This window comes from Meles meles, chromosome 9 (assembly GCF_922984935.1).
Source record: "Meles meles chromosome 9, mMelMel3.1 paternal haplotype, whole genome shotgun sequence".
Taxonomy (NCBI): Eukaryota; Metazoa; Chordata; class Mammalia; order Carnivora; family Mustelidae; genus Meles; species Meles meles.
This window is the reverse complement of record NC_060074.1, coordinates 37,058,066-37,085,134: the sequence shown is the minus strand read 5'-3', so window position 1 is coordinate 37,085,134 and position 27,069 is coordinate 37,058,066. Positions and strand designations below refer to the sequence as shown.

At 37.3% G+C, this 27,069-nt stretch overlaps 1 protein-coding gene across 7 annotated transcripts in view; it reads right to left on the bottom strand.

Annotated features, from left to right (window-relative positions):
- Positions 1-609: 609 nt before the first annotated feature.
- CCL20 (C-C motif chemokine ligand 20) overlaps positions 610-27,069 on the bottom strand; it is a 49,653-nt gene continuing 23,193 nt past the window's right edge. For 3 of the 7 annotated variants that reach the window (XR_006820332.1, XR_006820333.1, XR_006820335.1), the window contains one exon: positions 25,353-26,870. Coding sequence is in view for 2 of the 7 variants with exons in the window: in XM_046019686.1 (XP_045875642.1) it covers positions 1,038-1,059; positions 1,920-1,997; positions 2,667-2,781; positions 3,893-3,971 (294 nt within the window). In the remaining 5 variants the exon portion in view is untranslated. Of the gene's footprint in view, positions 1,060-1,919; positions 1,998-2,666; positions 2,782-3,892; positions 6,593-10,657; positions 10,726-17,117; positions 17,195-25,352; positions 26,871-27,069 lie in introns of those variants that run through there. The other 4 variants (XM_046019686.1, XM_046019687.1, XR_006820336.1 and 1 more) reach the window with 4 other exon arrangements.

The following is a 27,069-nucleotide window of genomic DNA, read 5'->3' as shown; positions in this document are numbered from 1 at the left end:
TCATCTTTTGTCTGGGCTCTTGCTAAGTTTCACATACCTCAAATCTCTCCTCCACTTAGTGAGGCAATCAGTTCCTAGAACCCTCTGCTTTGTCATTTTCTTTTTGGAAACTGCTTAAGGATGACTCCAGAGGACTTATGAAATAGAGAAATGTTTCCGTGCTGAGATGCCCATTCCTAGGTCCCTCGCTGGTAACCATGATGGATGGACAAAAGAATTTCTGAAGATATTTTCTCTGTGGTTATTATGTCCCTGAAGTCACAAAGTATATAGGTACTCTTTATTTTGAAAAGTTTTATATTGATGAGCATGGAACTATGGATTTCTAATGGAGCTATGGATTTCCTAATTTTTGGTTTGGATGACTTTGAATCTTAAAAAAAAAAAGACCCTTTCATTATAATTCATATAGAATAAAAACCAGGATCATGTGGAACAGGGAAATGGGAACATCCAGGCAGAAGTGAATGGGGAAATATGACCTTCCCCTCCAATTTTTAGATTTACTATCCCTTTAAATATTTTTAAAATTTTTAATTCCTATCTTAGAAGTGCTATATAACTCTACTAACAAGCAATTTTAGTTCATTCTTTAATTTTCAATATTTATTTTTATCATAATGTTTTCTTTTTTACAGGATAATTACAATCGTTTTGGAAATAAAACAATGTAGAAGAAAAATGTTAAATAGATTTTTACAAAGAGCTTGCTGCTTACAAGGAAGTCCATATAACCTCATTTCTCTGAACATAACATTATACCTCGTACTAAACCAAATAGCTTATAGAAAATTAGTATTAAATAGTAAAAACACACACAAAAAGATACATATATATATATAAATAAAATAAAATAGAGTTTGATTCTAATGTGATGCTTAACAAAGCAAACTATGATGCAATATGTATCAACTTCATTAATTGGACAAGTCCAATGAAGCACAAATCAGGTATGTGCTACACTCTCAACAACCAACTCCTGCTACATTCTTTTTGTTCATAGGCTCTGTCCAATTCCATTCCAGAGAGCATCTGTTTTACATCTTCTTGACTCTGTGGCTGTAAAGAGAAAAAGAAGAAAAAACTAAGCAATGACAGGGTGACTGACTGGGAAGAATAGATTTTGTACCTAAAGATTGCCTCTTGTTCCCTAATCTCATCTCAGGATGTCAGCAGCTCAAGAGTCCAGAGGAACAAATCAAAGTTCAGAGAGGAAGGGCCTTGCCCAACATAACTCAGCTAGCTAATGACAGATACAGGACTCAACGCTTTAAATTCAGTGTCTATGGCACCTTTGTGTTAGGTGACTTCTGTTCATATTGATAAAATAAAATGTAACACCACTGTAAATCACAACCATTGATCTCTTTTTGACTCTTTATTTTTCAGTTTTTAACAAAATGTCATGTAGTTTGTGAATTATATACATAGGAGGAGTCATCTTTGCAACAAAAGTCAAGCTGCTAGCAACTGTCTAATGCATAGGAGACTCATACATCACGGAAAAGTCACTGAATTTAAAAAAAGATAAAAATGATGTGTAAGTGGAAAAAATTAATTTTTGTTTTCACGGTCCGACTCAAATTTCCCCTTTAAAATTCTACGCTGCTGGGGCAACTGGGGTGGCTCAGTTGGTTAAGCAACCAACTCTGGAGTTCTGCTCAGGTCATGATTCCAAGGTGGTAAGATCAAGCCCTGCATCAGGCTCTGTGCTCAGCACAGAGTCTGCTCAAGATTCTCTCTCCTTCCCCCACTCTTTTCTCTTAAAATAAATAAATAAATAAATCTTTTTTTAAAATTAAATAAATAAAATTCTATAGTGTTTAGGTTAAAAGGTCCCAGCAAGCCTATGGTCTACCACTCTGCACATGACCTTTGCCTCAGACATTTGAAGAGGGCCTGATGGTAAATATCCATACCTGAGGATTTGCACAGCCTTTTTCACCCAGTTCTTCTTTGGATTTGCACACACAGCCAATTTTTTCTTTGTGTAAAAGCTTAAAAAAAAAACACAGAAAATTTGATTTGTGCTTAAAGAGTTTTGAATTGCTATTTCACAGAACATGCAATGGAAATTTTGTATTCCAATGGACTTCTCCACCCATTAAGCATTTTATTTGTCTCAGAGGTGAAACCAAATAAAAAAAAATGTTTCTAATAAATCTTGATGCAGGAAATAAAAGTGATTCTCTCCTACTTTCTCTGTATTTTAACAATTAGCTGTGAGATAACTGGAAAATAAGTCTCAGAATTGTTATTTAATTTTCTTGCTGGTGGTTACACAAAATATGTGTATATGCAACCAATAACCTATATCACTCTGAAGTATAATATCCTATATGAATCAAGATTATTACATGTGAAAGCATAATAACTTACTTACAGCCCCAACCATTCTCTGGTAGAAGATGCTCATTTTAAAATTTATGTCTCCCATGTTTTCCTGAGATGGCATGTAAGTAGTTTATAAGTGTATCTTAAAAAGTGATTTGGCCCTCAACTCTGTTCTAAAAAAAAAAAAAAAAAAACAACAAAAGAAACACTAAACTTCTGCCCTATTCTAGTCCTATTTAAACTTTGGAATACATATGTACTATTAAAACAAACATATCATTGCCACATCAGTTATTTCTGAAATTCCAGAAAGGCTGAATTGAATAACTTACATGACAGCATTGATGTCACAAGCTTCATTGGCCAGTTGCTGTGTGAAGCCCACAATATATTTGGGATGAAGGATATGTTCTGTATATCGAAGACAGCAATCAAAGTTGCTTGCTGCTGAAAAGAAATTAAAGGTATTGAGTAAACACGATTGAGTTTATTCTGTAGTAGGTATTATGGAACTACTCAAAGTTGCAGTTGTATATGGTAAAGAAACTATTTAGAGAAACAGTTGCAATGTCTTTGAGATATGACTTAATGTAGTTTCCAGCTCTCTTAAAAAAAAAAAAAAGAGGGAAGGAGCTTATTTGCTGGGTGATTCTGGTTTAATAATACAGTTTAGAAGCCTGTGACTTCTAACAAAAGGAATATCTCTAGTGAGAAACACAAACTGATAGTGTTTCATTTAAGTTCATTATAATCACTCAAGAATATGACTATCTCCCACTTGAAGAAACTCTTACAGAGAACCTTCCACATTCAGAATATGAATAAATATGGAGCTTTTAATCTATTACTTAGCTCCGAGCATTGAAAGAAGGGGAATGATAAGAAGTTACAAAGGAAAATGCAATTTATAGGAGCTTCAAAAGCACTTTGAAATTGTGATATTATGGAAATATTTTGGTCATAAAATTTCAACACGTGCATTTTCAGGAATGCACCTGTTGCTAAAAGGGATGTACTCTCACAGCCATAAAGCAATACTCAGACACTCCCCCAAGTTAAATTATAACCTGCTGTAAGGTAAGGGATAAAGTATCTCTAAGTTGACAAGAAGGGGTCCAAAGCTATGTAAGGATGGAGAAGTCAGATGCCATAATCTGCCTCTAAACGATGAGTTTTGAACTTAAACTATTTAGGTGGGAGGTGAAAAAGTCGGAAGAGTGGGAGTGTTTCCTACATTTCAGAATGACCCCATTCACTGGTAATATAACACAATTTATATCACACCCAAAAATAACACCTTAGCCCTGTTGCAGAACTTGGGGGTCTCTAAGAACACAGACACGCCAAATATCTGCTGGGATTGAGAGCAGAGGGAAAAAAAAGCCTGATCAGCAGCAGTAACCATTCCATCCTCACTCACCAATGAGTGACAACTCCCATCATTTCTCAAGACTTTCTTAGAGGCTCCCTTTCCTTGGGGACCCCCAGGGGAGCTCAAGTTTCCAAGGAGAAGGAAAACAGTTCTTCCTCCTGTGTCAGCAGAAAGACTGATACTTACCTTCTGACTTGCTGCAGAGGTGGAGTAGCAGCACTGACATCAAAGCAGCCAGGAGCAAATTCTTGCTACTGCACATCATTTTCAGCTCAAAGAACAGATCTTCTCAGTGCTGAGTGGCGAGTGCTCTGGGAGTAATGCTAGGTTCTGATAGCAGCCTGGGTCTGGGATGGCCCTTCTTATAGCAAATATTGGGAATGTACACAGAAGGCGTGTTCTGACATGGGTTTTCCCCCATTGATCAACCTGTCCCATCATGTCGTCACAGAGAAAAACCACAGGGAAAACTTCCTGCCTTTCCCTAACGTTGGGAAGCTGTTAAGGTCAGGGTAAGGGGGGGTGGTGTTTGAGAAGGGGAAAATCCTGTTAAATCCTTTGGGTTTTCAAAGAGGGAAAGCAGCCTATCCCTGTGACTCAGAAAAGGGTTTCATGCAGTTTTAATTTAATCTCTTGTCTCCAAAAGAGAGGACAAGGATTAACAATGATACAAAGGTCAGCCCTACACAGGAACATTACAGGACTCTATTGTTACACTCTATTTGCTTTCCAGAGTCAACTGAGAGCAGGAGGATGAGAGAGGATGCCAGGCATACTTAGGGATGCATTTATAATTGCTCAGCTATCACCAAAGACCTGGAATTTCTAGGCTACCATTCAGATTAGGTAATATGACAATGTTGTAGTAGTGTTCCCAATGTTGGTGGAAAATACCAGCCCTCAAATAAGACTCAAACCTCAGCTTCATCTTGATGTCATGTCAATTCTTCTAAGAATCTTCTGTGTTTGAATGACTCTAATCAATATTGTAGCCCAGAAAATAATCCCCACCTGTCCTTAACTCAGCATGCTGAGGTAGTTACAAAGCTCAACACAAAGCCTCAGAAGAGTTGAAGAAAAAAGACGATCAACAAAATCATGGTCAAATAATAGTGATAATGATCATAATGTAATATGAATCCCTAACCTATGATGGTGTAATGAGAACTCACCCCAAGGGAGAATATCATTCTATGCTAGGAATTAGGTTTGCAAGAGGGGAGTTCTGGAGATAATGTAATTTTTTCTATCCTATCATAGGCATGGTTACACATAACTACACATATGTTAAAATTCCTAGAACTGTACATAAAGAAAAAAATGACTTATAGTGTATGATTTATTTAGAAAATAAACTTAAAAACATTGAAATCATTAAACAAAAACTATTCACTAAACACAGATATGTTGAAAGGAAATAGGTCAAAAAAAGATGTACCATGTAAGCAGTACATGAAAGAAAACTGGAGTTTCTATATCTGGCAAAACAGATTTTAAACTAAAAATTGTTACTAGAGATAAAGGGGGAGTTCCACAATTGTAAAGGATCAGTCCATCATGAGGATACCGGAATTATGACCATATGACATACACCTAACAATAGCACCCAAAAATATATGAAGCAAAATTGACAGAATCAAATGGAGGAATAAATAATTCAATAATAAAAGTCAGATACTTCAATACCACATTTCCAGAAATGAACAGAAAAACCGGACAGAAAACTCACAAACAACAGTAGATCTAACAGACATCTACAGAACACCCTACAAGAGAACAGGGAACCGGCATCCTTCTCAAGTGCACATAGAACATTCTCCAAGATAAATCATATGCTAGGTCATAGAACAATTCTTAATAAATTTTAAAGGATGGAAATCATACCAAATATGCTTTCAAAACCACAATGGAATTAAATTAGAATCAATAAAAGAAGGAACTTGGGAAATTTACAATAATATGTGGATATTGAATGATATATTCCTATATAACAAATGCATCAAAGAAGAAATCATAAGTAAAAAATACCTCAAAATGAGTGAAAACAAAAACACAGCATACCAAAATTCATGTGCTGCAGCAAAAGTACTGCTCAGAGGGAAATTTACAGCAGGGATACATGAAATAAGAAAGAAAAAACAATAGAGGAAATCACTGGAACTCGAAATTGGTTCTTTGAAGAAGTCAACATTAGCAAGCTTTAACTAGACTAACCAAGACAAAGCAGACATAGCAGTGTAGTGAATGAAAGAGGGGTCATCATTATAAACTTTAAGAAGTAAAGAGGACTATGAACAACCATATGCCAACAAGTTAGATAGTATAGAGGAAAGGGACAATTAGTAGAAAGTTACAAATTCTGGAAACTAACTCAAGAAAGCAGAAAGTTTAAAATCTCCATGACAAAGACATTACATTAGTAACTAAAAGTATTTCCATAAAGAAAAGCCCAGACCTATACAACTTCACAGTAAATTCTACCAAATATTGAAAAATAAATTAAAAACCAATTCCATGGCAAACTTTTCCAGTAAGTAAAAGAGGAGGGAAAAATTTCTAGCTCATTTTTTGAGAACAGATTTATATTGATATTAAAGTAAGATAAAGACATCACAGGAAAATAAAACTACTGGCTAATATCTCTTATCAGTACAGACACACACACAAAAATACTCAATAAAACATTAGTAAATGGTAGCCAGAAACTATAAAAAGGATTGTGCATCATAACCAAGTGGGATTTAGCCTAGGAAATATAATTATAATATTAACTGAATAAAAAATTATGAAAAGCATTTGACAAAACCTAACACCTATTATAATAAAAACACTCAACAAACTGGGAAGAGGAAAGAACTTCTTCAACCTGATAAAGGTCATCCATGAAAAATTCCATAGCTAATCTCATACTTACTGATGAACAACTGAATGCTTTCCTCTTGAGATCCAGCCCAAGATAGGGATGTCCATTCTCACCAGTACTATTCAACATTGTACTGGAGATTCTAGCCCAGGACAACTAGACAAGAGAAGGGGAAGTCACCCAGACTGGAAAGGAAGAAGTAACTATCTTATTTGCAGATGACATGATCTTATATATAGAAAATATTAAAGAATCCACTAAAAAAAAAACTAGTAAGTTCAGCAAGGTTGCAAGACTTAAGATCAATATAGAGAGATCAATTGTATTTATATACACTATCAATGTTCTTTGATAATAATGTTCACCTGAAAATAAAATTAAGAAAACAATTACTTTTACAATAGCATCAAAAAAAGAATAAAATACCTATGTATAAATTTCATAAGAGATGTAAAAAATGTAACTAAAACTACAAAACATTATTAAAGAAATTAAAGAAGACTCCTAAACAAGTAGAAAGACATCTCAGATCATAAATTGGGAAGACAACTTTGTTAAGATGGCACTACCCCCTAAAAAACTGATCGGCAGATTCAACGTGATTCCTATCAAACGCCAGCTGGCTTATTTGCAGAAATAGGAAAGCCAAAAGTTGAATTCATATGGAATTACAAGAGATCACAAATACTCAGAAAAAAACCAACACAGAAAAGGACGAACAAAGTAAGAGGACTTTCAGTTCCCAATTCCAAAACTTGGCTATAAAACTACAGTAATTAAGATATGTGGTACTGGTATAAATGCACACACACATAGATCAATGGAATAGAAGTAGAGTCCAGATATAAACCCCTTGTATAGCCAACTGACTTTTTTTTATTGTGCTGAAACCATTCAATGGGGTAAAGAAGAGTCTTTTCAAGAAATGGCGCTGGGACAACTGGATATCCACATGTAAAAGAACGATGTTAACCCCCTACCTCACAATACACACAAAAACTAACTCAAAAGGAATCATAGACCTAAATAAAAGTGCTTAAAGTATGAAATTCTTAGACAAAAACAAAGCATGAAATTCTTAGACAAAAAGTGCTTAAAGTATGAAATTCTTAGACAAAAACATAAGAGTAAATCCTCATGCTCTTGGCAATGACTTTTTCAAATATAATGCCAAAAGCTCAAGCAAAAAAATAAAAAACAAATGGGGGTGCCTGAGTGGCTCAGATGGTTAAGCATCTACCTTCAGTTCAGGTCATAATCCCAGGGTCCTGGGATGGAGCCCTGCTTGGCAGGGAACCCTGCTCCTCCCTCTCCCTCTGCCTGCCACTCCCTCTGTTTGTGCTCTCTCTGTGTGTCAAATACATAAATAAAATCTTTTTAAAAACTAAACAAATAAAAACAAATAAACTGGACTATGACAAACCTATCAACTTTTGTGCTTCAAAGGTTACTATCAAAAATGTGAAAAAAACAACCCACAAAAACATAGGAAATAATTTTCAAATCACATACCTGAAATGGAACCTTTGCTTATTTCCAGAATATATGAAAAACTCTTATAAATCAGTAATAAAAAGATAAACAACCCAATTGAAAAATAGACAAAATATCTGGATAGACATTTTCCCAAAGATATGTAAATGGTCAACAAGCACATGCAAAGATGCTCCATGTTGTTAGTCATCAGGGAAATGTAAATCCAAACCACAATAACATGTCACTTCACACCCACAGGAATGGATAAGACATGTTGACAATGACGTGGAGAAATTGGAACCCTCACATACCGTTGATGAGATGAAAATATACAGTCACTTTGAAAAACAGTTTAACAGTGCCTCAGATGGTTAATCATGGAATTACCATATGATTCTGCAATTCTACTCCTGGGTATACACCCAAGATAAGTGATAACATATACCCACAGAAAAAGTTTGCCCATGGGTGTTCATGGCAGTTTTATTCATAACTGCCAAAAAGTGGAAACAATGCAAGTGGCATCAACTGATGAATAGATCAATAAAATGTGGTAAATTTGTACAATGGAATATTATTTGGCAATAAAAATGAATGAATGATGGATACTACAATATGGATGTATCTCAAAAACACTGTATTAAATGAAAAAATGAGCATAAAAGCCATGTATTACATGATTTCATTTATATGCAATGTTCAAATGTGGTAAATCTATAGAACCAGGAAGTAGAATAATGATTATCTAGGGTAGGGTGGAGTGTCAGGGGAAAGGGAGGGGAATGGAGTATAATTGCTAATGGGTATGTGGTTTCTTTTATAACCTAAAAATAGGTAGTGGTGATGATTGCATAACACTATGAGCATACCAAGACAAACTGTGCACTTGGAAAGAGTGAATTTTATGGTGTATGGATTATATCTCAACCAATCTCATAACAGCAATAAAAAAAGTCTCCACCTACCTAGGTCTAACACCCACACCAGCCCACAGGTCCTCTCTCCTTCTGACCGCTCTTGACCACTTGCAATATCTGCATGTTTTCTTCCTCTATTGCTTTGTCTCTCCTCTTCTCTGCCTTCTCTCTTTCTGAATCACATTAGTTTTTTGAACTGATTATTTGTGTACTTTTTTATAGTGATTAAAATTGCATTTCCCGATACTTAACTTTGATAGATGTGTCACTTAAACATTTTTTTAAATGTGACCTTCAACTGGTTTTTCTGGATCAATGAACATGTTAATGGGAAGTTTAACATAAAATTATTTCCAATCTAATTTATTAGAAATCTATTTATCACATTGGAATTAACTTTCTAGCTGTTCTTTTCAAATAATAGACATATTTCCCAATAAGTCTTAATTCCTATGTGTAGTAGAGTCTTGTATCTTTCTCTTCCCTTCCCCCGGCCCCCGCCGCAGCTGACAAGTGTCTTATGTGGCAAGTACTTAGTGGTATACACAGATGGCTAGAACATGATTAAATTCAAGAGAACTTAACAATAACAGAATTAAATACAACATGAATAACTACAAAACAAGGCAACATGGGGTAAGATTCATATTCATATTTCATAAAACAATTTCATAGAAATTATTCACAAAATGTGATCATTAAAAAACTACTTAACTCCACTTCCGTTTCTGTGACAGATGAACTTGATACATGCCATCTTGACTAATGGAGTGTTCCATGAAAAGGTTTTAAGAAGATGATAGGAGTTCCCTTTAAAACAGCATGTATTGAGCACCTACTAGGTGCCAGATATTTTAGCAGAGAATGTGCTGTGAAAGCACATGATGTTTGATTCCAACAAAGAGAGGTGCACAAAAGACCAGCAGCCCTGAGCCCTCTGGCTTCCACAGAGTGGGGGCTGACTGAAGCTGAGCTTCAATGACAAAAATGGTTCTTTCCATGGTGTTTGAATTGTACAAATTATAGAACTTCTAAGCTAGAGAAGCACAGAGACCTTCTAGTTCAATATCTGATTTTAAAAGATGAGGACGCCAAAGCCAGAGAGATGTTTGACTTTGTCAGTGTGAAACCATGAGGACCAGAGCTGGACACCTCCTCTCTAAGTCAGGGGATTGTTCCCCATTTCTTCCTCAAAGATTTATTATCTGATTATCAAATGGATGGTATTACATATCACTAGCCATCACTTTCATTTCTTTCGGACAGTAATCAGAGTCAAAGCGTCCATACAGGCTTAATCATACATAGCAAATACTGAGGTATTACAGAGATCACTAAAAACCAGAATAATAAACCACAGTTTCAATGGAAGATAGCAGCAATACAAATTCCCACAATGGCTACTTAAAACAAATGAAGTATCTTTTTTCTTGGCACCTTGGTTTGGATTCCCTGAAAGAAGAGCCTTGGGTACAGATCATTTGAGTGATAAGCTCAGGAAACAAGAGTGAAGCTGGAAGGTGGAAGGAGGAAAAAGCTTTCAAGGAGGACTAGAGAACGATTCCACTAGAACCTCCTGAGAAACAAATGGATGTCTTGGAATTATCCCCCTGAAAGATGGCGGACAAAGGACTCACATCCAGCTGGCTCACATCCCTCATTAGTTGAGGACTATCCCAGGAGTTTTAATTACCTTACATATTCAAGCTTTCCTTGGGAGACGAAAGATTAGTCTAGCATTCTTCCTCAGTCCTGAGACCTTCCTAGAGCAGAAAGACAAGCAGAATTTAAGCTAAGTTGTTGTCAGTGGGATGTGATCTGAGCTCATTCCACCACAGCTGAGGCTGAAATCAATGACAGCTGAAAGCATGTGACATGGGGTCCAGAGTGACCTGCTACAACTGCTTGGAAAAGATTTTTTAAAAAGGAAATTTGTTGTAAGTGACTGTGAAGAACTCAACTATCATACGTGCTAACATCAGATGATTCTTCCACAGACCCCAGAAAGACAGCCTTATTTTGTAAAAAGTCTTCTCCTGAACACACCACATATTCACAGCTCTGTTTTCTTGTGTCCCATTTATGCTGCTATAAAAGCTTTGGCCTATAAATTCATTTTGCTGCAAGAATGTGTATTCATACTAAGAAACACTTATTTACTGGCTCCATGAAAACTGAGGCCTAATGGTTCTGAGGCCTCAAAAGATCACCATTATCACTAAAGGGATAGTCAAGAGAAGAGTAGCCAAAGGATGTCACTTTGACCTGTGGCAACAGCCAGAGACAAGGTGTGGGGGGTCAGGGCAAGTATCACGAGGCAAAGCATCAAGATAAAGAAGGCTCCTACTTTCAGCTTCAGTCCCAACATTAAATAGGATACACTCAACAAATATGATATTTTATCCAATTCTTAAAGGGAATAGCTCAGATATAAGTTTTCCAAAAACATATGTTTTTATTCTATAATAGCCACTGACAGACTCATGCTGCATTGCTTCTTTTCAAGAGCCAAAAGATACCACTGACAGACTTGGTTGTAGGTCCCCTAGAACAGGGAGCCAGCTCTCTTCTGTATTCCTGCAGGGTTGTTTAAACCAAAGTAAAGAGCCTCTATAACTAGTCCTGTGATAACCGGTACTATTATCTCCAGAGGGTAGTCTTGAGAGAGTCACCATGTAAATTTTTCAGTGAGCATTTGGACCCCCACCTGAGTCAATGGCCAAAGAAAGTGGTGTGTGTGTATGCGTGTGTGTGTGTGTGTGTGTGTGTATGAAAACAATATACTCCTTTTTTGACCTACTGAGAGCCTTTCCAGTTGAAATTTAGTTTATCTGTAGAAAGAAGAATTAATATAAACTTCAGCTAATTCCTCTCTGTATTGTTTATCCTGACTGGGAGGCTCTTTAATTGCCTCCAGGTTCCCAGATCTTCAGTTTCTGTGTGGTCACAGTAGAGGAGTCCCCAAAAATGACATGTGGGAAGCAATCAACAGGGTTGCTATAGGAGACATACATGTAACCAGCAGATGCAAACCAAGCCAAAGGTTCCTGTGCAGGGCCTAGAATATCACCTTTCCCAAAGCCATCAAGGTCAGGCAATCAAACAGTATGAAGATGGCATAATGAGGTTGGTCAGAGGAGAAGATAACAGTCCTTCCCTGCCTTGACATCTTCTCCAGGAGTAAAAAACAAAAACAAAAACAAAAATAAACCTGCATTTGGTGGTGGTCTGGTATCCAAGCCAGTGGTGGGCTTATCCAGAAACAGGATAGTTAGATCAGTATTCACTTCTGTTTCAATTCTGGTCTTCTCTCTGTCTCCTCCAGACACACCCAAATGAACTGGTTTTCCACTCGGTGTCCACCACTTTGAGTTTAACTCTTGAATAAAATAATTTTGTGAAATGTGTACATTTTTTTTGTCTGACTGCCCACATGTGCCAAAGGACTGCTAAAAACCCCATTTTCTCTTATCATCAAAGTCCCCATCATGTTATCATCTTGGACTCCATAACCCATGGCACTTTTGAAGTTGGCTTGTTATGGGGCTCCATTTAGCAGAACAACTGCAGAGACACAACAGAGCTCCTTCTTTGCAGCCATGATGCCTCACAAGGAGGATTTGGTTCCAGTAGAGTGTCCCAGGGTAGCATTAAGACCACATTTCATCAATCTGTGGACATCCTTCAATAATCGTTTCTCAACAGACTAGGAAGCCACTCTTCCCTTTCACTCAATAGCAAACATTAGGATAACTTAGCACAGGTCAAACAGATAACAACCCCAAAACTTTGGAGAACCCAGAGACAGACCATTGGTGCTCATTATTGACATTGGGAAAATGGAAAACCTTTTGTAGACATCTAAAAAAGTATTTTCTCCACTGTGCTGCCATGGGTTGGAATGACTCTTTCCCATCAAATTCTAGATGGAACTCTGACTTACAGAATTGCTGGGCCACTTCTTTCCCTTTGTGGAAAATAACCCCTACTTAGTCTTGAATTTTAAAACATATGCATGTATATTCATACAAATACACACACACAAATAAATGCACACACACATATACAAAGGGCCAAGAAGGAAGGGACAAAGAATGCGAAGTATTATCACTCAAAGGAAAGATCTGGAAGGGATACCTCATTTACATGGACCCTCCTATTCACTGAAGAGGAAGTAGAGAAATTCATTTCCTTATTCAATGAAGATTCACTGGGCATATTTAAGGAGAGTGTTTTGTTTTGTTTTTATTTTTTCAGTGTTCCAAGATTATTTATGCACCACACCCGGTGCTCCATGCCATATGTTCCCTCCTTAATACCCACCACCAGGCTCACCCAACCCCCTACTTCCCTCCCCTCCAAAACCCTCAGTTTGTTTCTCAGAGTCCACAGTCTCTTATGGTTCATATTCCCCTCTGATTTCCCTAACTCACTTCTCCTCTGCATCTCCCCATGTCCTCCATGTTATTTCTTGTGCTCCACAAGTCAGTGAAACCATATGATAATTGACTCTTTCTGCTTGACTTATTTCACTCAGCATAATCTCCTCCAGAACTGGAAGAGATTAAGGAGAGTGTTAAAGGGGTTTCTCTGACAGGCTCAACTAAATCTGTGCCTTGGAATCCAGGTTGAAGAGGGTTAAAAGCTACACAAAACATCATGAGATTAAAATTCCCGTAAGAAACAAGATAAATACCACAGAACACAACAAAATTTTCAATGTTGATACTGGGTGTGTGTGTGTAGAACAGTTAGAAGACACATGTTAAATAAATAAAATCTTTAGAATTTCTATTAAAACATGTGTTCCAATTAACAAATTGTGCTACAAGACATAGTCTTGATTTTCTATGCCTGCAACATATATGTTAACTTAAATTTCTTTGGGCTAATATGAGGTTTTACTCCTTAAACACTCCAAAGCATTGATTGTATCTTCCTTAAAGGACTTTGACTGCTGAAATGCTGTGCTTGGTTTGATAGGTTTTCTTCTAACAATATTCAGTGGAAAATGCAATAAATACTACTCAACAGTTCTATGATTGATTTCAGTCTGATGATTTCCATGTGACAAATAGAAGTCAGCCTTTTGTGGGAGGGGCGAGGATTCTGAGGTGGTGTGCAGGACACTGAGGTATCTCAATGTAGTAGAAGACGCTGCTGTGAGACTCTGGGATCTGACATGAGTACAGCCTACCCGTTGTTCCCAGAGTCAGAGCAGTTCCTGAAATGTTTGAGTGGTTTTAATGAGATGGTTGAATATTTAGTCTTTTCCTTGCAAAGAGATTTTATCATGAAGACAAAGCATGTATATCAAGCTGAAGACATAAATCCTTGAGTGCCTTTTCTTGAAAGTTGAAAAAAATCTATGAGGCATAATGTAGAAAGAGCAGAGCTTTAAACATCTTTTGAACTTTTGAAAAAATAGTACGACAGGGGTACCTGGGAGTCTCAGTCAGTTAAACATCTGCCTTCTCCTTGGGTCCTGATCCTTGGGTCTTGGGATGGAGCCCGACCATGGGCTCTCTTCTCAGTGGGAAGTCTGCTTCTCCCTCTCTCTCTCTCTCTCTGCCCCTCCCTGCCCCCTGCTTCTATTTTCTGTCTCTCAAAAAAATAAAATCTTTAGACATTCTAAAATATAAATAAATAATTTAAAAATATTACCATAATGCATACTCTATTAAAAGAAAAAAGATATTAAAGAAGTCAAAAGAGAAATTATAGATTATTTTAGATTAACTATTTTTAAAATTTTTTTAATTATTTATTTGAAATAGAGCATAACAGAGAGAGCAACGAGGAGGGGGAAAGATAGAGGGAGAGGGAGAACCAGACTCCCCATTGAGCAGGGATGTGGGATTCGATCCCAGGACCCTGGGATCATGACCTGAGTCAAAGGCAAATGCTTAACAGACTGACACAGAGAAGTGTCCCTAGATTAATTATTAAGATTATTTATAGATTAAGATTAATTATTAACTCACCATCCTAGAGAATTACAATGTTAAAAAAATTTTTGTAAAACCTTCGAGACTTGTATCTATTTATATATTTAACCGAAGTCAGAGCATTGCATACATGTGTTTAAAAACCTATTCTTTTCATTTAAGAATACAGGTATGGTCAAATGTTCATATCAAAAAATGTACTCTCTGTACTATCATGTTAAATAGTACCATGGTCTCTCATCACATGGTTGTCTGTGATTTAATTCCCTAGGTTGTTTCTAACTTTTCAGTTGTTGTAAATAGTACTATGAGAAATATTCTATGGATCAATCTTTGTACATATTCTTAATCACTTTCTTAAAATAAGTCCAAGAAATGGAATTTAGGATCAAGAAATGTGCACATATTTAAGTTTTGAGATTGCAAATCTACCTACCAGAAATCCAAGTAAATGGACCCAATTTCTTGTACATTTCACGACATAAATATATAGAAGTAAATGCATTCACTTAAGCCTTTGTGGAAGCAACTAGATATACTCCTCCATGAAATGTAAGTCTAAATGTGGCAAACGTCTGAATGCTGTCAGCTACTGTGATAGTTCCTAGCCTCGACCTCATTACTGCTGGGACTTTTTTTTTTTTTTTCTGGCGCAAAGAGAACATGCTGTGAATATATATGCCATGCCCTGAACCCTTAAAGTAAATATTTTGCCAGGGACATCGAAGAACCGGAAGAGAACCAATGAAAAGGCAGAGGGCAGTCCCTATCAATCCCGTACTTTCCAAAGGAACCACTGGGTACTGAGTGTATTTACTTAACAGATTAGAGGTTTTAAATATCTAACTGAGTTATTGCTCTGATGATGAAATCTTGGTTGCTCCCTACTGTAAACTTGAAAATTCCCCTGCATGCTTTCTCAAAGCTGACATGAAGGAGCCAGCTATAATAATCTGAGTAGGCAGAGAATAATTTGCTAAGGAATGCTGCTTAGTTAGGGCGCAGATGGGGCTAGGGCCACATGTTCCTTCAGAGCACACATTTTCATATTAGAGCTAACAATTCTCATTTGGTCCTTACAAATGGCATCAGCTAAACCACCAGCATGTCGACATGTTTTGAGTTCTATTATGTGACATTTAGATACCTCAATATTATGTAAGTTCACGATCCTTCTGCAGAGAAAGATTCAGTGTCCACTTGTTAGACATTTCTGGGGTTATTCTGGGAAAGACTAAACCTCATCATTTATTTAAGACAATGTGTATCTATTAAGAATACAATCACGAATGTTTGCAAAAATGACATGCAGAACTGTTCATTGCAGCCCTGTGTAGACTAGGAAAGAAAATGAAAATACCCAAATTGTTAATAATAGAGCAGTGATTAAAATAATTAAAGGATTTCCGTAGGATTGAATAATATGTTGTCATTTAAATAACTTTGAAATATTTTATGCAAGGGGGGAAATGCTAATGGCATAAAAATAGAGTAGTAGGAAGCAAAATTGTGAATAGCATGTTAACCCATTATGAGAAATGATGTATATTTGTACTCATGCACTTAAAAAAAGAAAAAAGACTGGAAGGAAATTCACCAAATGAAAACAGAAATTACCTCTGGAGTAGGAGACTCTCCCAACTTATTTTTTTCTGTATTTATCTATTTTTAATAATTTTATATAATTTTATAATAAACACATATTGCATTCATAATCAAAGAAGAATAAACTATTTCCAACCCACATATTTAAAAAATCCTCATTTCCACAACTAATGAATCATTGAACACTATTTCAAAAACTAATGATGGCTATTGTATCTGTTGGCTAACTGAATACAATAAAAATTTTTTTTAATTTAAAAACTTAAAAAAATCCACATTTCTGAGTATAATGAACTTAGAAACATGATTTTATTTTTTTTAAAGGTTTTATTTATTTATTTGACAGAGATCACAAGTAGGCAGAGAGGCAGGCAGAGAGAGAGAAGAGGAAGCAGGCTCCCCGCTGAGCAGAGAGTCTGATGGGGGGCTCGATCTCAGGACTCTGGGATCATGACCTGAGCCGAAGGCAGAGGCTTTAACCTACTGAGTCACCCAGGCGCCCCAGAAACATGATTTTAAAGAGCTACTTTTATTCATAGTTTTAATATTTTTAGCTAAAGTTGCCACTGGAAGAGACTGAATGACCCTATTTTTTGGATTACCTTATATCAGGCTTTCAGGACAAGAGTACAGTAAGTCTTGCAAAATTTGCTCTGCCCTCTTAACTTCACGGGTAGACCTAGAAGAAACATAAGTATTCCAGGAGAACATCAATAATATATTTTGTGTTTTTTATTTGCAGGATAAAATAGTTGAAAGCTAGCTAGAAATAGTTTACATGAGGTAGTAGCCGTTTTGAAATTTAATCGTCAAGTTGCTTTCTTAGGTTGGCGAAATGTTTCCATGAAACAGTTTCAGAAACACAGATTACTTTGCTGGTGGGGGCTAAAGAATAACTAGCCATACCGGTAGCTTGCTATGTGATTGGAGAAGTCAGTATATTCTCTGGGTCTTAGCATCTCCATCGGAAAATAAGCAATGTGCAAACACCTGCTCTTTGAATTCTCTTTTAGAAGTAATAAACTAGAGGCACCTGGGGGGCTCAGTGGGTTAAAGCCTCTGCCTTCGGCTCAGGTCATGATCCCAGAGTCGATCCCTGGGATTGAGCCCCACATCGGGCTCTCTGCTCAGCGGGAAGCCTGTTTCCTCCCCTCTCTCTCTCTGCCTGCTTGTGATCTCTGTCAAATAAATAAATAAAATCTTTAAAAATCTTTAAAATCTTAAAAAAAAAGAAGTAAATCTTTAATAAGATTTTATTTATTTATTTATTTATTTAATAAATAAATAAAATCTTTAAAAATCTTTAAAATCTTAAAAAAAAGAAGTAATAAACTATTCAATGACATAAAATAACTATTTTATAGATATTACTATTAGCAAATTCATTTCCAATAAATAGAAGAAATGTCTATAAACTCTTACAGTATGATAGCCTTATGATGTGTGTGTATGTGTGTGTGGTGAGGATATTTAAAATTTAGTCTCTTGGCAACTTTGAAGCATGTAATACAGCATCGTAGACTATAACCCAATGTTGTGATTCATCTTCTAACTGCAAGTTTGTGCCCTTTGACCATCATCTCCCCAATTCTGCTAGCCCCTAGCCCTGGCAACCACCATTCTACTCTGAATAGCCTTGTAATTTTAATCAGCTTATAATAAGCCAGTTTAACCAATAGGCCTATAAACACTTCCTTATATTTCACCATGGTCTCACCCTAAGCAAGCATCCATTTTGAATCTTGTTATATTTCTTGACTGTGTTACACTCCACCATCTTAATTATACTTCCACTCATAGTAGGACTTATCCCAAGTTACCTTGTCATTTCCAACTACATACGTTTCCATTTATAGCGCATTTCCACAGGTGCTCACTGGGAGTGAACCCAATGACAGAATCAGATGAACAACTGGAATGCTCCATCACGCCCTCTAGCTCAAGCCAAGAGCTACTGATTTGCCTGGAGTCAATATGTCAGTTCAGGAAGTCTAAATGAATCACTGGCTTGGTTCAAAGATGTTTCGATTGCTGCAAGAACTAGGTGGAGTGATATAGTGTCAGCCAGAGAATGAAACCAACAAGGCTGAAGCTTTGGACTCATTGCTGAATGGGCTTACTGATTTGCTTCTGTCCTACAGACCTTAATCCAAGTCTGCCATACGTAAGGGGGCCGGTGAGTGACGGTAAATGGGCTAGAACAAAATGTGGTCTATTCTGAAGTAACAATCAGTACAGCATCTCCAAAACAAACCCCCAAACTATTATGAAGCCCAACCAAAAGGATACACCTTAATCAATATCATGACTATTAAGCTTTTGCACCTTCTGAAGTGTTTTCACGCTTTCTGAGGACGGTTGTGTTCCCTAGGTAGAGACTCACAAGTGAAAACCATCAGACTTTCAAACATCTGTGTCATAAAGTTTTCTAGTAAAGAACTTTCTCTCAGAGATAAGTCAAGTGCCACAGATGGTTTTCACCCAAGCTGAGCAGGACCACAGGGAGAATAAAAAGTTGAGAACAAGTATAATATAATTTTAAGAAATTGTGACTCTCACAGTGAAAGTCGCTGGAAACCCTTCCACCCTAAAACTATGTGTTACTAAGATGGTTATAAAAATAGGAATGGGGAAGTCAAAGCATCATTGACCCTGGGGAGTGCCTTCATACAGATCTCTGCCATACCTTCCTCTTACTCTCCACTTATCTTATTTCAATATCACATCTGCTTCCTTTAGGAATTTGAACTTGTTTTCTCTCTCCCTCTCCTTTTTCCTCTTTCTTTTCTGTCTCCTTGTCTTCTTTCCTCCTCCTTCTCATTCTTATTCCTTTTAACATATAAAGTAAAGATGTACTTTGCCCTCTCTTTCTGCTTCTCTTTTCCTTTCTTTCCTTTCTCATTTTCTGTGCCCAATAATGATATTTAGGAGTACAATTTGCTTAGCCAACTCTAAAAACAAGTTGGCCCTTTTACTTACTGACAAGTGTATATATATGTATGCATTTACTTCCCACCACTGTCCCCAATAGAAAAATATATTATCTGATCCTCCCACAGGCTCTGGGGAGTTTAGAGTAAGTCAGTAGCATGCACACAATAGTTTTAGCCATTACAAATAAGAAAGCTTTTGTTTTAGAGTGAAGGTGACTAAGAAAATAATTCAGGCTTGATATTCTTCCTCTCTCCAACTCCAAGGAATTTGCACCCTTGTTGAGTGTCACAATAAATAAGAGAATAATTACAGGAATATAAATAATTACCTAAAGCACCCAGAAAACTACATTTATGAGAGATTCCATTGAAGGAGGATTGGGGTGGGAGGAGAGAAAGAGACTGAATGTTATACTTCCTACAATTTTTAGCAATAAAACATATTAGAAAGACTGAAAATCTTCATCTTTTAGGAGTTTTAATCACGCCATATATATAAATAAGAAATTAACACCAAATGTCAAAAATGGTCAAATGACTTTACAGAACTTGAAAGAAGAAACATTTTAGAAACACACAGGAGTAGGGGTGACAGGGTGGCTCAGTCGGTTAAGCGTCTGACTCTTGGTTTTGGCTGGGGTCATGATCTCGGGGTCATGGGAACAAGGAACAAGGCACATGTGGGGCTTCTCCCTCAGCACAGAGTCTTCTTGGGATTCTCTCTTCCCTCTCCCTCTACCCCTCCCACTGTGTGCACTTGCTGTCTCTCTCTCTCTCTCTCAAATGAATAAATAAAACTTTAAAACACACACACATGAATAGTGGTAGAACATATGTGGTCAGTGTGGCTAGAGGAACCAGCACCAGGTCAGAGTTTAAAGGACTAAGTTCTCATGTCACCTGGATCACACACTGGTCACGTGGCCCTGACCAAGCCACTGAGTTTTAACCTCAGATCTGCCTCCACAAAGTGGGAATAAATGTGTGTCCAAGGATTACTGAGAGGGCTGGTGAGGCAATGCAAGGGAAAGTGCTTTGTGCCATGCAAAGCAGGAATCAAAGTGAGCTGTTGGTAATGGTATTGCTTTCAGTACACTAAGCAATGTGGTCAAGACAAAGATGCAAAAGAGAGAGCCCTGGTGGTTAAGAAGTATCTGTTTCAGTTAAACACAACGTGAAAAGTACATTTACTTTTACTTAGCATGTTCAGTGAAAGCTTAGCTAAGCTTTTAGCTTAGCATGATCAGTGAAAAAGTACATTTACATAACAACAAATAGGCAGGCATTTTCATAAGTGTTTTGTGTATTTATGTATATTTATTTGTTTCATCATTGCAATAAGCTCCTAAGGGAGATACTACTATTACATATATGTATTATATACAATAATGACCAGTATTATTTCCATTTAACACATAAAGAAACTACAACCAAGAAATCCAATGCAACTTACCTAGAGTCACAGGCAGTCAGTGATGGAAATGAGATTGGAATCCAGGAGTAGAGCGAACACAAGGAGAGGGAGGGGAGAAGGAGAAGAAAGAGAAATAGAAGTAAATGAGGTTCTCAATTCAGTGTATTGGATTCTATGCTATTAAAGGACATTGAATATTCAGGCAACCAATGTCCTATAAATCTGAGGAGCATTCTTGGGGTGCTCCTCATATCCAAGAACCCCTGTTCTTCGAGAACATGGCAAACTGTGAAGATGTGAATTAAGAAGGTGGTGGGATATGGAAATCCAATGTGTGACACTACAGAAAAGGAGAAATGAAGTTGTTTACTTTCTCCCTCACTATCATCTCAAAAGTTGTCTGAAGCATTAGCAGATGCTAACATTTCCTCAGCTAAGAGAGAAAATAGATATGGGAAATGGGGTACTAAAAATAAATAAATAAAACATTCTCACTCAGTGTTGGTGTGAAAGACTTTTAAAAGTTCCTCAATGTGAAGAAATTACCTCCTGTCACCTGTAAAAATTTCTCCTGTGCAGATTCTCAGGAGGGGAAAAAAAAAAAAGAGCAAGCTTCGCTCCACTCCTATCCCGTCATTCCAAGAGCATTTACAATCCACCCACAGTGTGCATGACACTCTCTGACAGAATTTTCCCCAGCACGTGTGCCATTCTGCCAGGAGGTTTGGCAAGGACTCCACCAGCTTCCTCCTCAGCTTCAACTCTTGCAGTTTAAAGACTGCTGATCTTTTCACTCTTGCCTTTCTTGTGACCTATTTACTATTTCCTGTATGCCAGGAAAAGACTTGATTTTGGAGTACAAAGTAATCTGTCAGCAGCAAGTCATAGTAAATGCTTTAGAACTTGAAATGAATTCAGTTCCCAGGAGTGACTAAGAGAAGCTTAGCATGATCACACATGAACTACCTGATTCCCTTCTCCAGGACCATAAGAATGATGCTCACAAACTCAAACAGGGATTCAATATGAGCTTCTTGTAATCAAGATGCAAGAGGAAAAGTTGGTGTGATTCCAAATGAGAATTTGGATACGAAAAGGGAGGGAAGACATTGCTTCAGAAAGTAAATGCAAAACATCTGAATCAGCCTCAGACACAAACAGAGCCAAGGGTTGGGGAAATGGGACTGACTGGTGCTTCTGGGATTGTCCCACCTCCCTCGGAGCCAGGCCTTCAGGGCGTCCACCTGGGAAGGCGGTGTCCACTAGACTGCACAACATTCACCATAATATCTACAGGCTGAGAAAGACTCTCAGAAGGTGGGAAGGTCCTCACTTTCTGGAGCTCTGCCCACACCCCTCAATGTACAAGGTCCCAAGATGTCTTTTAGAAATCTAAGATTTTTTCTGGTCTTATCTCTTACTCAACAATATGGCCATATTGATTCAAGGGTCTTTCCCCCAATATCTTCCCATTCCTGAAGTAATGCCTTTTACTCCTTCTTACCTGGCCCATCACTGTTGGTGGATGGTCATATCTTATTTATCATTCAAGACCTAATTCAAAGGCTACTTTTCTACAGCAGTTTCCATAATAGGATGAAATAATGCTTTACTTTGAAATCCCACGGGACTTTGTTTTCCACATTGGTAGAGGTTCAAGAATGTGTGCCAGATGAATGAACCAACTGAAGTCTCCTTTGATTATCCCCACCCTCATTTCGCATGTCTGTTGGTCACTAATTCTTTTACACACTTGGCTTCCAACTCATTTTCTTCTCTCCCACCATAGTTGCCCTGGCCTCATATCTCAGAACTCCATTTCTGAATTAATGCCATAGTTTCCTAAAGCAACCTCCTCACCCATCACAGAATAAGAGACTACTGTAATAATGACATGGAGACACCTACTCTCCATTTTGTTCCAGTTGTTGGTCCCCAAGAATAGAAAATATGATGGTGGACCAGTCTACTTTTCCTATAGGGATGTTTTTACAAACAAACAAACAAAAACAGAAAAGATCATTTTGTATGATCTAGATCTTAAGGGAAGACAGAAATGAGAAAGAAGAATGATCATGGAGAGAAAATATAAAGAAATCGAAGTGAAGAGATTTTTTGGGGGGGCAACAACTATGAGTGTGAAATTTTAGAGAAAGGGAAAAATTAAAATAGCTATTTAATATTTATAATTCAGAATTATATCCTTCATAGATATAACACTTCCTCTCAAGCTGGGATTCGAACGCAGATGAGTCCAGACCTCTGGTCCATGAGGTTTCTCCATTACTTCCCTCTTCTATATTGTCCATAGAAAGAGAAAGATTGGAATTACCACTGCATACCTTACTGTAAAGCATCATGATAAGCCACACTTGTCCAATTTCATATACCTAGACCATATTAGAATTGAAATTTCAACTCTGATCAACTTTATTCCAAAACCCAAACTTCTTCACCTGTTCTGCTTGGATTTCCATCTTAGCGACCTTGCTCTTCTCTGTTCCCCTATACCCTTTTCCAGTCTTTCTTAGCATTACTAGAGGTAACTCTTTTTTCATGAAGCCTTTCCTAACTATTCTGCCTTTATAATTATTTATTACTTACTGAGGTTTGTTACAACACTTCTAAAGAAAAGAATTATTAATCTCAACTTTGTGGATTCCTAGGACCCATGGACGGTCTTCAAGATATTTACCAAACCCCAGAAATGATATGTAAAATATTGGGTCTAGCCAACACAATATTGAAGGAGAAGAACAAAGTTGGAAGACTGACAGTACCAGGTACTAAGACTTACTCTAAAACTATAGTAATTGAGACAGTATGGCATTGGTAAAAGAAGAGACAAATAGATCAATAGAACAAAATAGAAATTCCAGAAATAGGCTAACATAAATATAGTGAACTGATGATCTTTGATGAAGAGGCAAAGGCAATACAATGGAAGAAAGATGGTCTTTTCAATAAATGGTACTAAAAAAAAAAAAAAAACTAGGTATCTATATGGGGAAAAAAAAATCCAGGCAGACACCTTGCACTCTCCATAAAAATTAACTCAAAATGGATCATAGGCCTAAATACAAAACTACAAAACTTCTAGAAGATAACGTAGGAGAAAATCTAGATGACTTTGGGTGTAGCAATGACGATTAGAGATAACATCAAAGACACAGTCCATGGAAGAAATAATTGATGAGCTGGACTTCATTAAAATTAAAAACGTCTGCTCTGTGAAAGACAAGGTCAAGAGAGTAAGAAGACAAGCCACAGACTGGGAGAAAACACTTGCAAAAAATATATCTGACAAGAGCTGTTATTCAAAACATATACAGAACTCTTGAAACTCAACAATGAAACCACAAAAAAACAATTAAAACCCAATTAAAAATGGATCAAAGACTAATAGATACATCACCAAAAAGATATATATATATATATGTTTTTTTGTGGTTTCATTGTTGAGTTTCAAGAGTTCTGCATTATGTGTATATATATATTTATCTCAAATAAGCATATGGAAAGATATGCCATCAGGAAAATGCAAAGTAAAACAATATTGAAATACCACACCTATTAGAATGGCCAAAATCCAGAACACTGACAACACCAAATGTTGCAGAGGATGTGAAACAACAAAGACTCTCATTCACTGCTGGTAGAAATGCAAAATGATAAAGCCAGTTTAGAAGACAGTTAGGTGGTTGATTATAAAACTAAACATGCTCTTACTACACAATCCAGCAACCATACTCCTTTAGTATCTACCCAAAGGAGTTGAAAACTTATACCAAACAAAAACTTGCACGCAGATATTTATAGCAGATTTACTCATAACTGCCTAAATTTGGAAGTAACCAAGATGTCCTTCAATAAACTGTGGGGTACACTCAGACTATGGCTATTATTCAGTACTAAAAAGAAATGAGCTAACAAGCCAGCCACACACACACACACACACACACACACACACACACACACACACACAAATGGAAGAACCTTAAATACATAGTATTAAGGGAAAGAAACCAATGTGAAAAGACTATGTATGATATGATTCCAACTATCTGACCTTCTGGAAAAGATAAAACTATGGAAACAGTAAAAAGATCAGTGACTACCGAAGATTGGAGGTGGTAGAAAGGGATAAGTAGGGAAAGCACAGAGGATTTACAGAGCAGTGAAATTACTCTGTGTGATGCTATAATGGTGGATACATGTCATTAGACATTTATCCAAACCCATAGAAAGAACAATCCCAAGAGTGAGTCCTAATGACAACTACGGCCTTTGTATGACATGAGTTATAAATGCAGGTTCACTGATTACAACAGACATCACTCTAGTGCCAATACTGATGGTGGGGGAGGCCATGTATATGTGGGGACAGGGAGTATATAGGAAATTTTTGTACCTTCCTCTCAATTTTCTTATGAGTCTAAAACTAATAAAAACTTGTCTAAAAAAAAAAAAGAAAAAAGGTTGGTTCTATGTGGATAGGTGCTATTTCTAAGGAGGCAGACCATGGTTTCCACCAGAGTCTTCAAGGAATCTGTAATTTCAAAAAGTTAAAGAACCTCTACTTTGGAGCTTTTCTATAAATCCTTGGGTTTGCTCTGAAGAAACTTGCATGTTCATTCCTTTTGATTCATTTCCCTGAGCTCACCATGCAAAGGACTTTCAACCTATCAGAGTCTTTTCTTGGACACAAAATGGGCTCCAAATTGCCTGCTCTTGTTTCCTATGGGCTGGATTCCAGGATTTCTCTTATTTGAGATGGTACTTTCCCAGCCTTGGCACTCCTCTATTTCTTTCCTTTATCCTCTTCAGATAATCACACGGTGTTACTTGCGTGCTATTTGATTCCCCTTCCTTAGAAAATCTAACTGATACGCTGTTCCCAGGCTCTTTATCTCAAGCCTTCCCTACTGTGCGTGGCTGAGCAGGTAGTTTCCTGGTCCTGGGACCAAGCCAATCAGTTCTAGTGGTTTTTCTTTTTTCCTTTTCTTGTCTTTTCTTTTCTTTTTTCCTTTCCTTTTTTTTAATCCCCAAAAGGAAAACTCAGACCAGTTGGAAAATGTGATAAATGTGAACCGATTTTATTTCTGTCATCTATTTTCATCAGTTCATCATTGAATTTCATCAATTCAGAGCTTCAAGTTAAAATATACACTTGATTTGGAGGGAAGAGAGTAGAATGTTCAAATCCACAGTAAGATTTCAGTGTCGTGAGTGATTTTAGAATTCACTCACTCACCTCAACAAATAAGACAACTACACATCCAAGAGTTTTGCCCAAGTCTCAAAACTAAGCAGTTGCAGAGTCAAGAGATTCCCCTCCCCCTCCGGCCAAACCATTCTGCACCACCAACTCCAAGATACACACATGTTTTCTTGCTTAAAGTATCATTTCTCTAAATCTATCTACCAAAACTTCTTAGCCATAAAACCAGAAACATATGAATACACTGAGTTGGAGTGATTTTCCTGGCTATATGCCTAAACTGAAGAATACAGATTAGATACAGACTGTGGTCGCACCCACTCTGAAAGATTTATGCTTCAGAAAGGAAGAAAGAGAGAGAAAGAAAGAATGAAAGGGAGGAAGGGATGAAGGGAGAAAAGGAGGGGGAGAGAAGGAGGAAAAGAAGGAGAGAGAGAAGGAGGGAGGGAGGAAAGGAGGAAGGACATAAAGACCAAAGTTGTGGACACATCTCAATAGTGCACAACTAAAGATTTGCAAACTTGTTTCACGGTTCAAGGTCAATCAACTATTTGTGGGCTCAGCAGTATAACCCCAGCCCCTCACTAAAGTATTAAATCTGCAAAGACAGCAGTGAGGCAGGAGGCTGGCAGCAGCTTGGGCTGGTTATGTGGTTTCAGCAGCCCTCCAAATGCAAGGCAGAGGCTCTTCATTCAGCAGCTCTTTATCCTCAGCTTTCTTCACTAGGAAATGATCCACTCCAGAAGTTCTGCCAATTCTTCCAAACACCTCTCTCTCCCAAAGGCAGCTTCCCCAGGACAGATGAAAAGATGAAACCACTGGTTAGTTTCTCATTTTACTCTTTGGGTCCCACCATGGAGTCCATATTCAAGAAAATGCTGACATGGAGCACTCTTATCCTGAGGTGTTGAGGACTATATCTCCCTGGTGTTGTATGGATCTGGGCAAGAGAAATAGAGGACATAAAGCAGGTTCAGGGAGAAAAG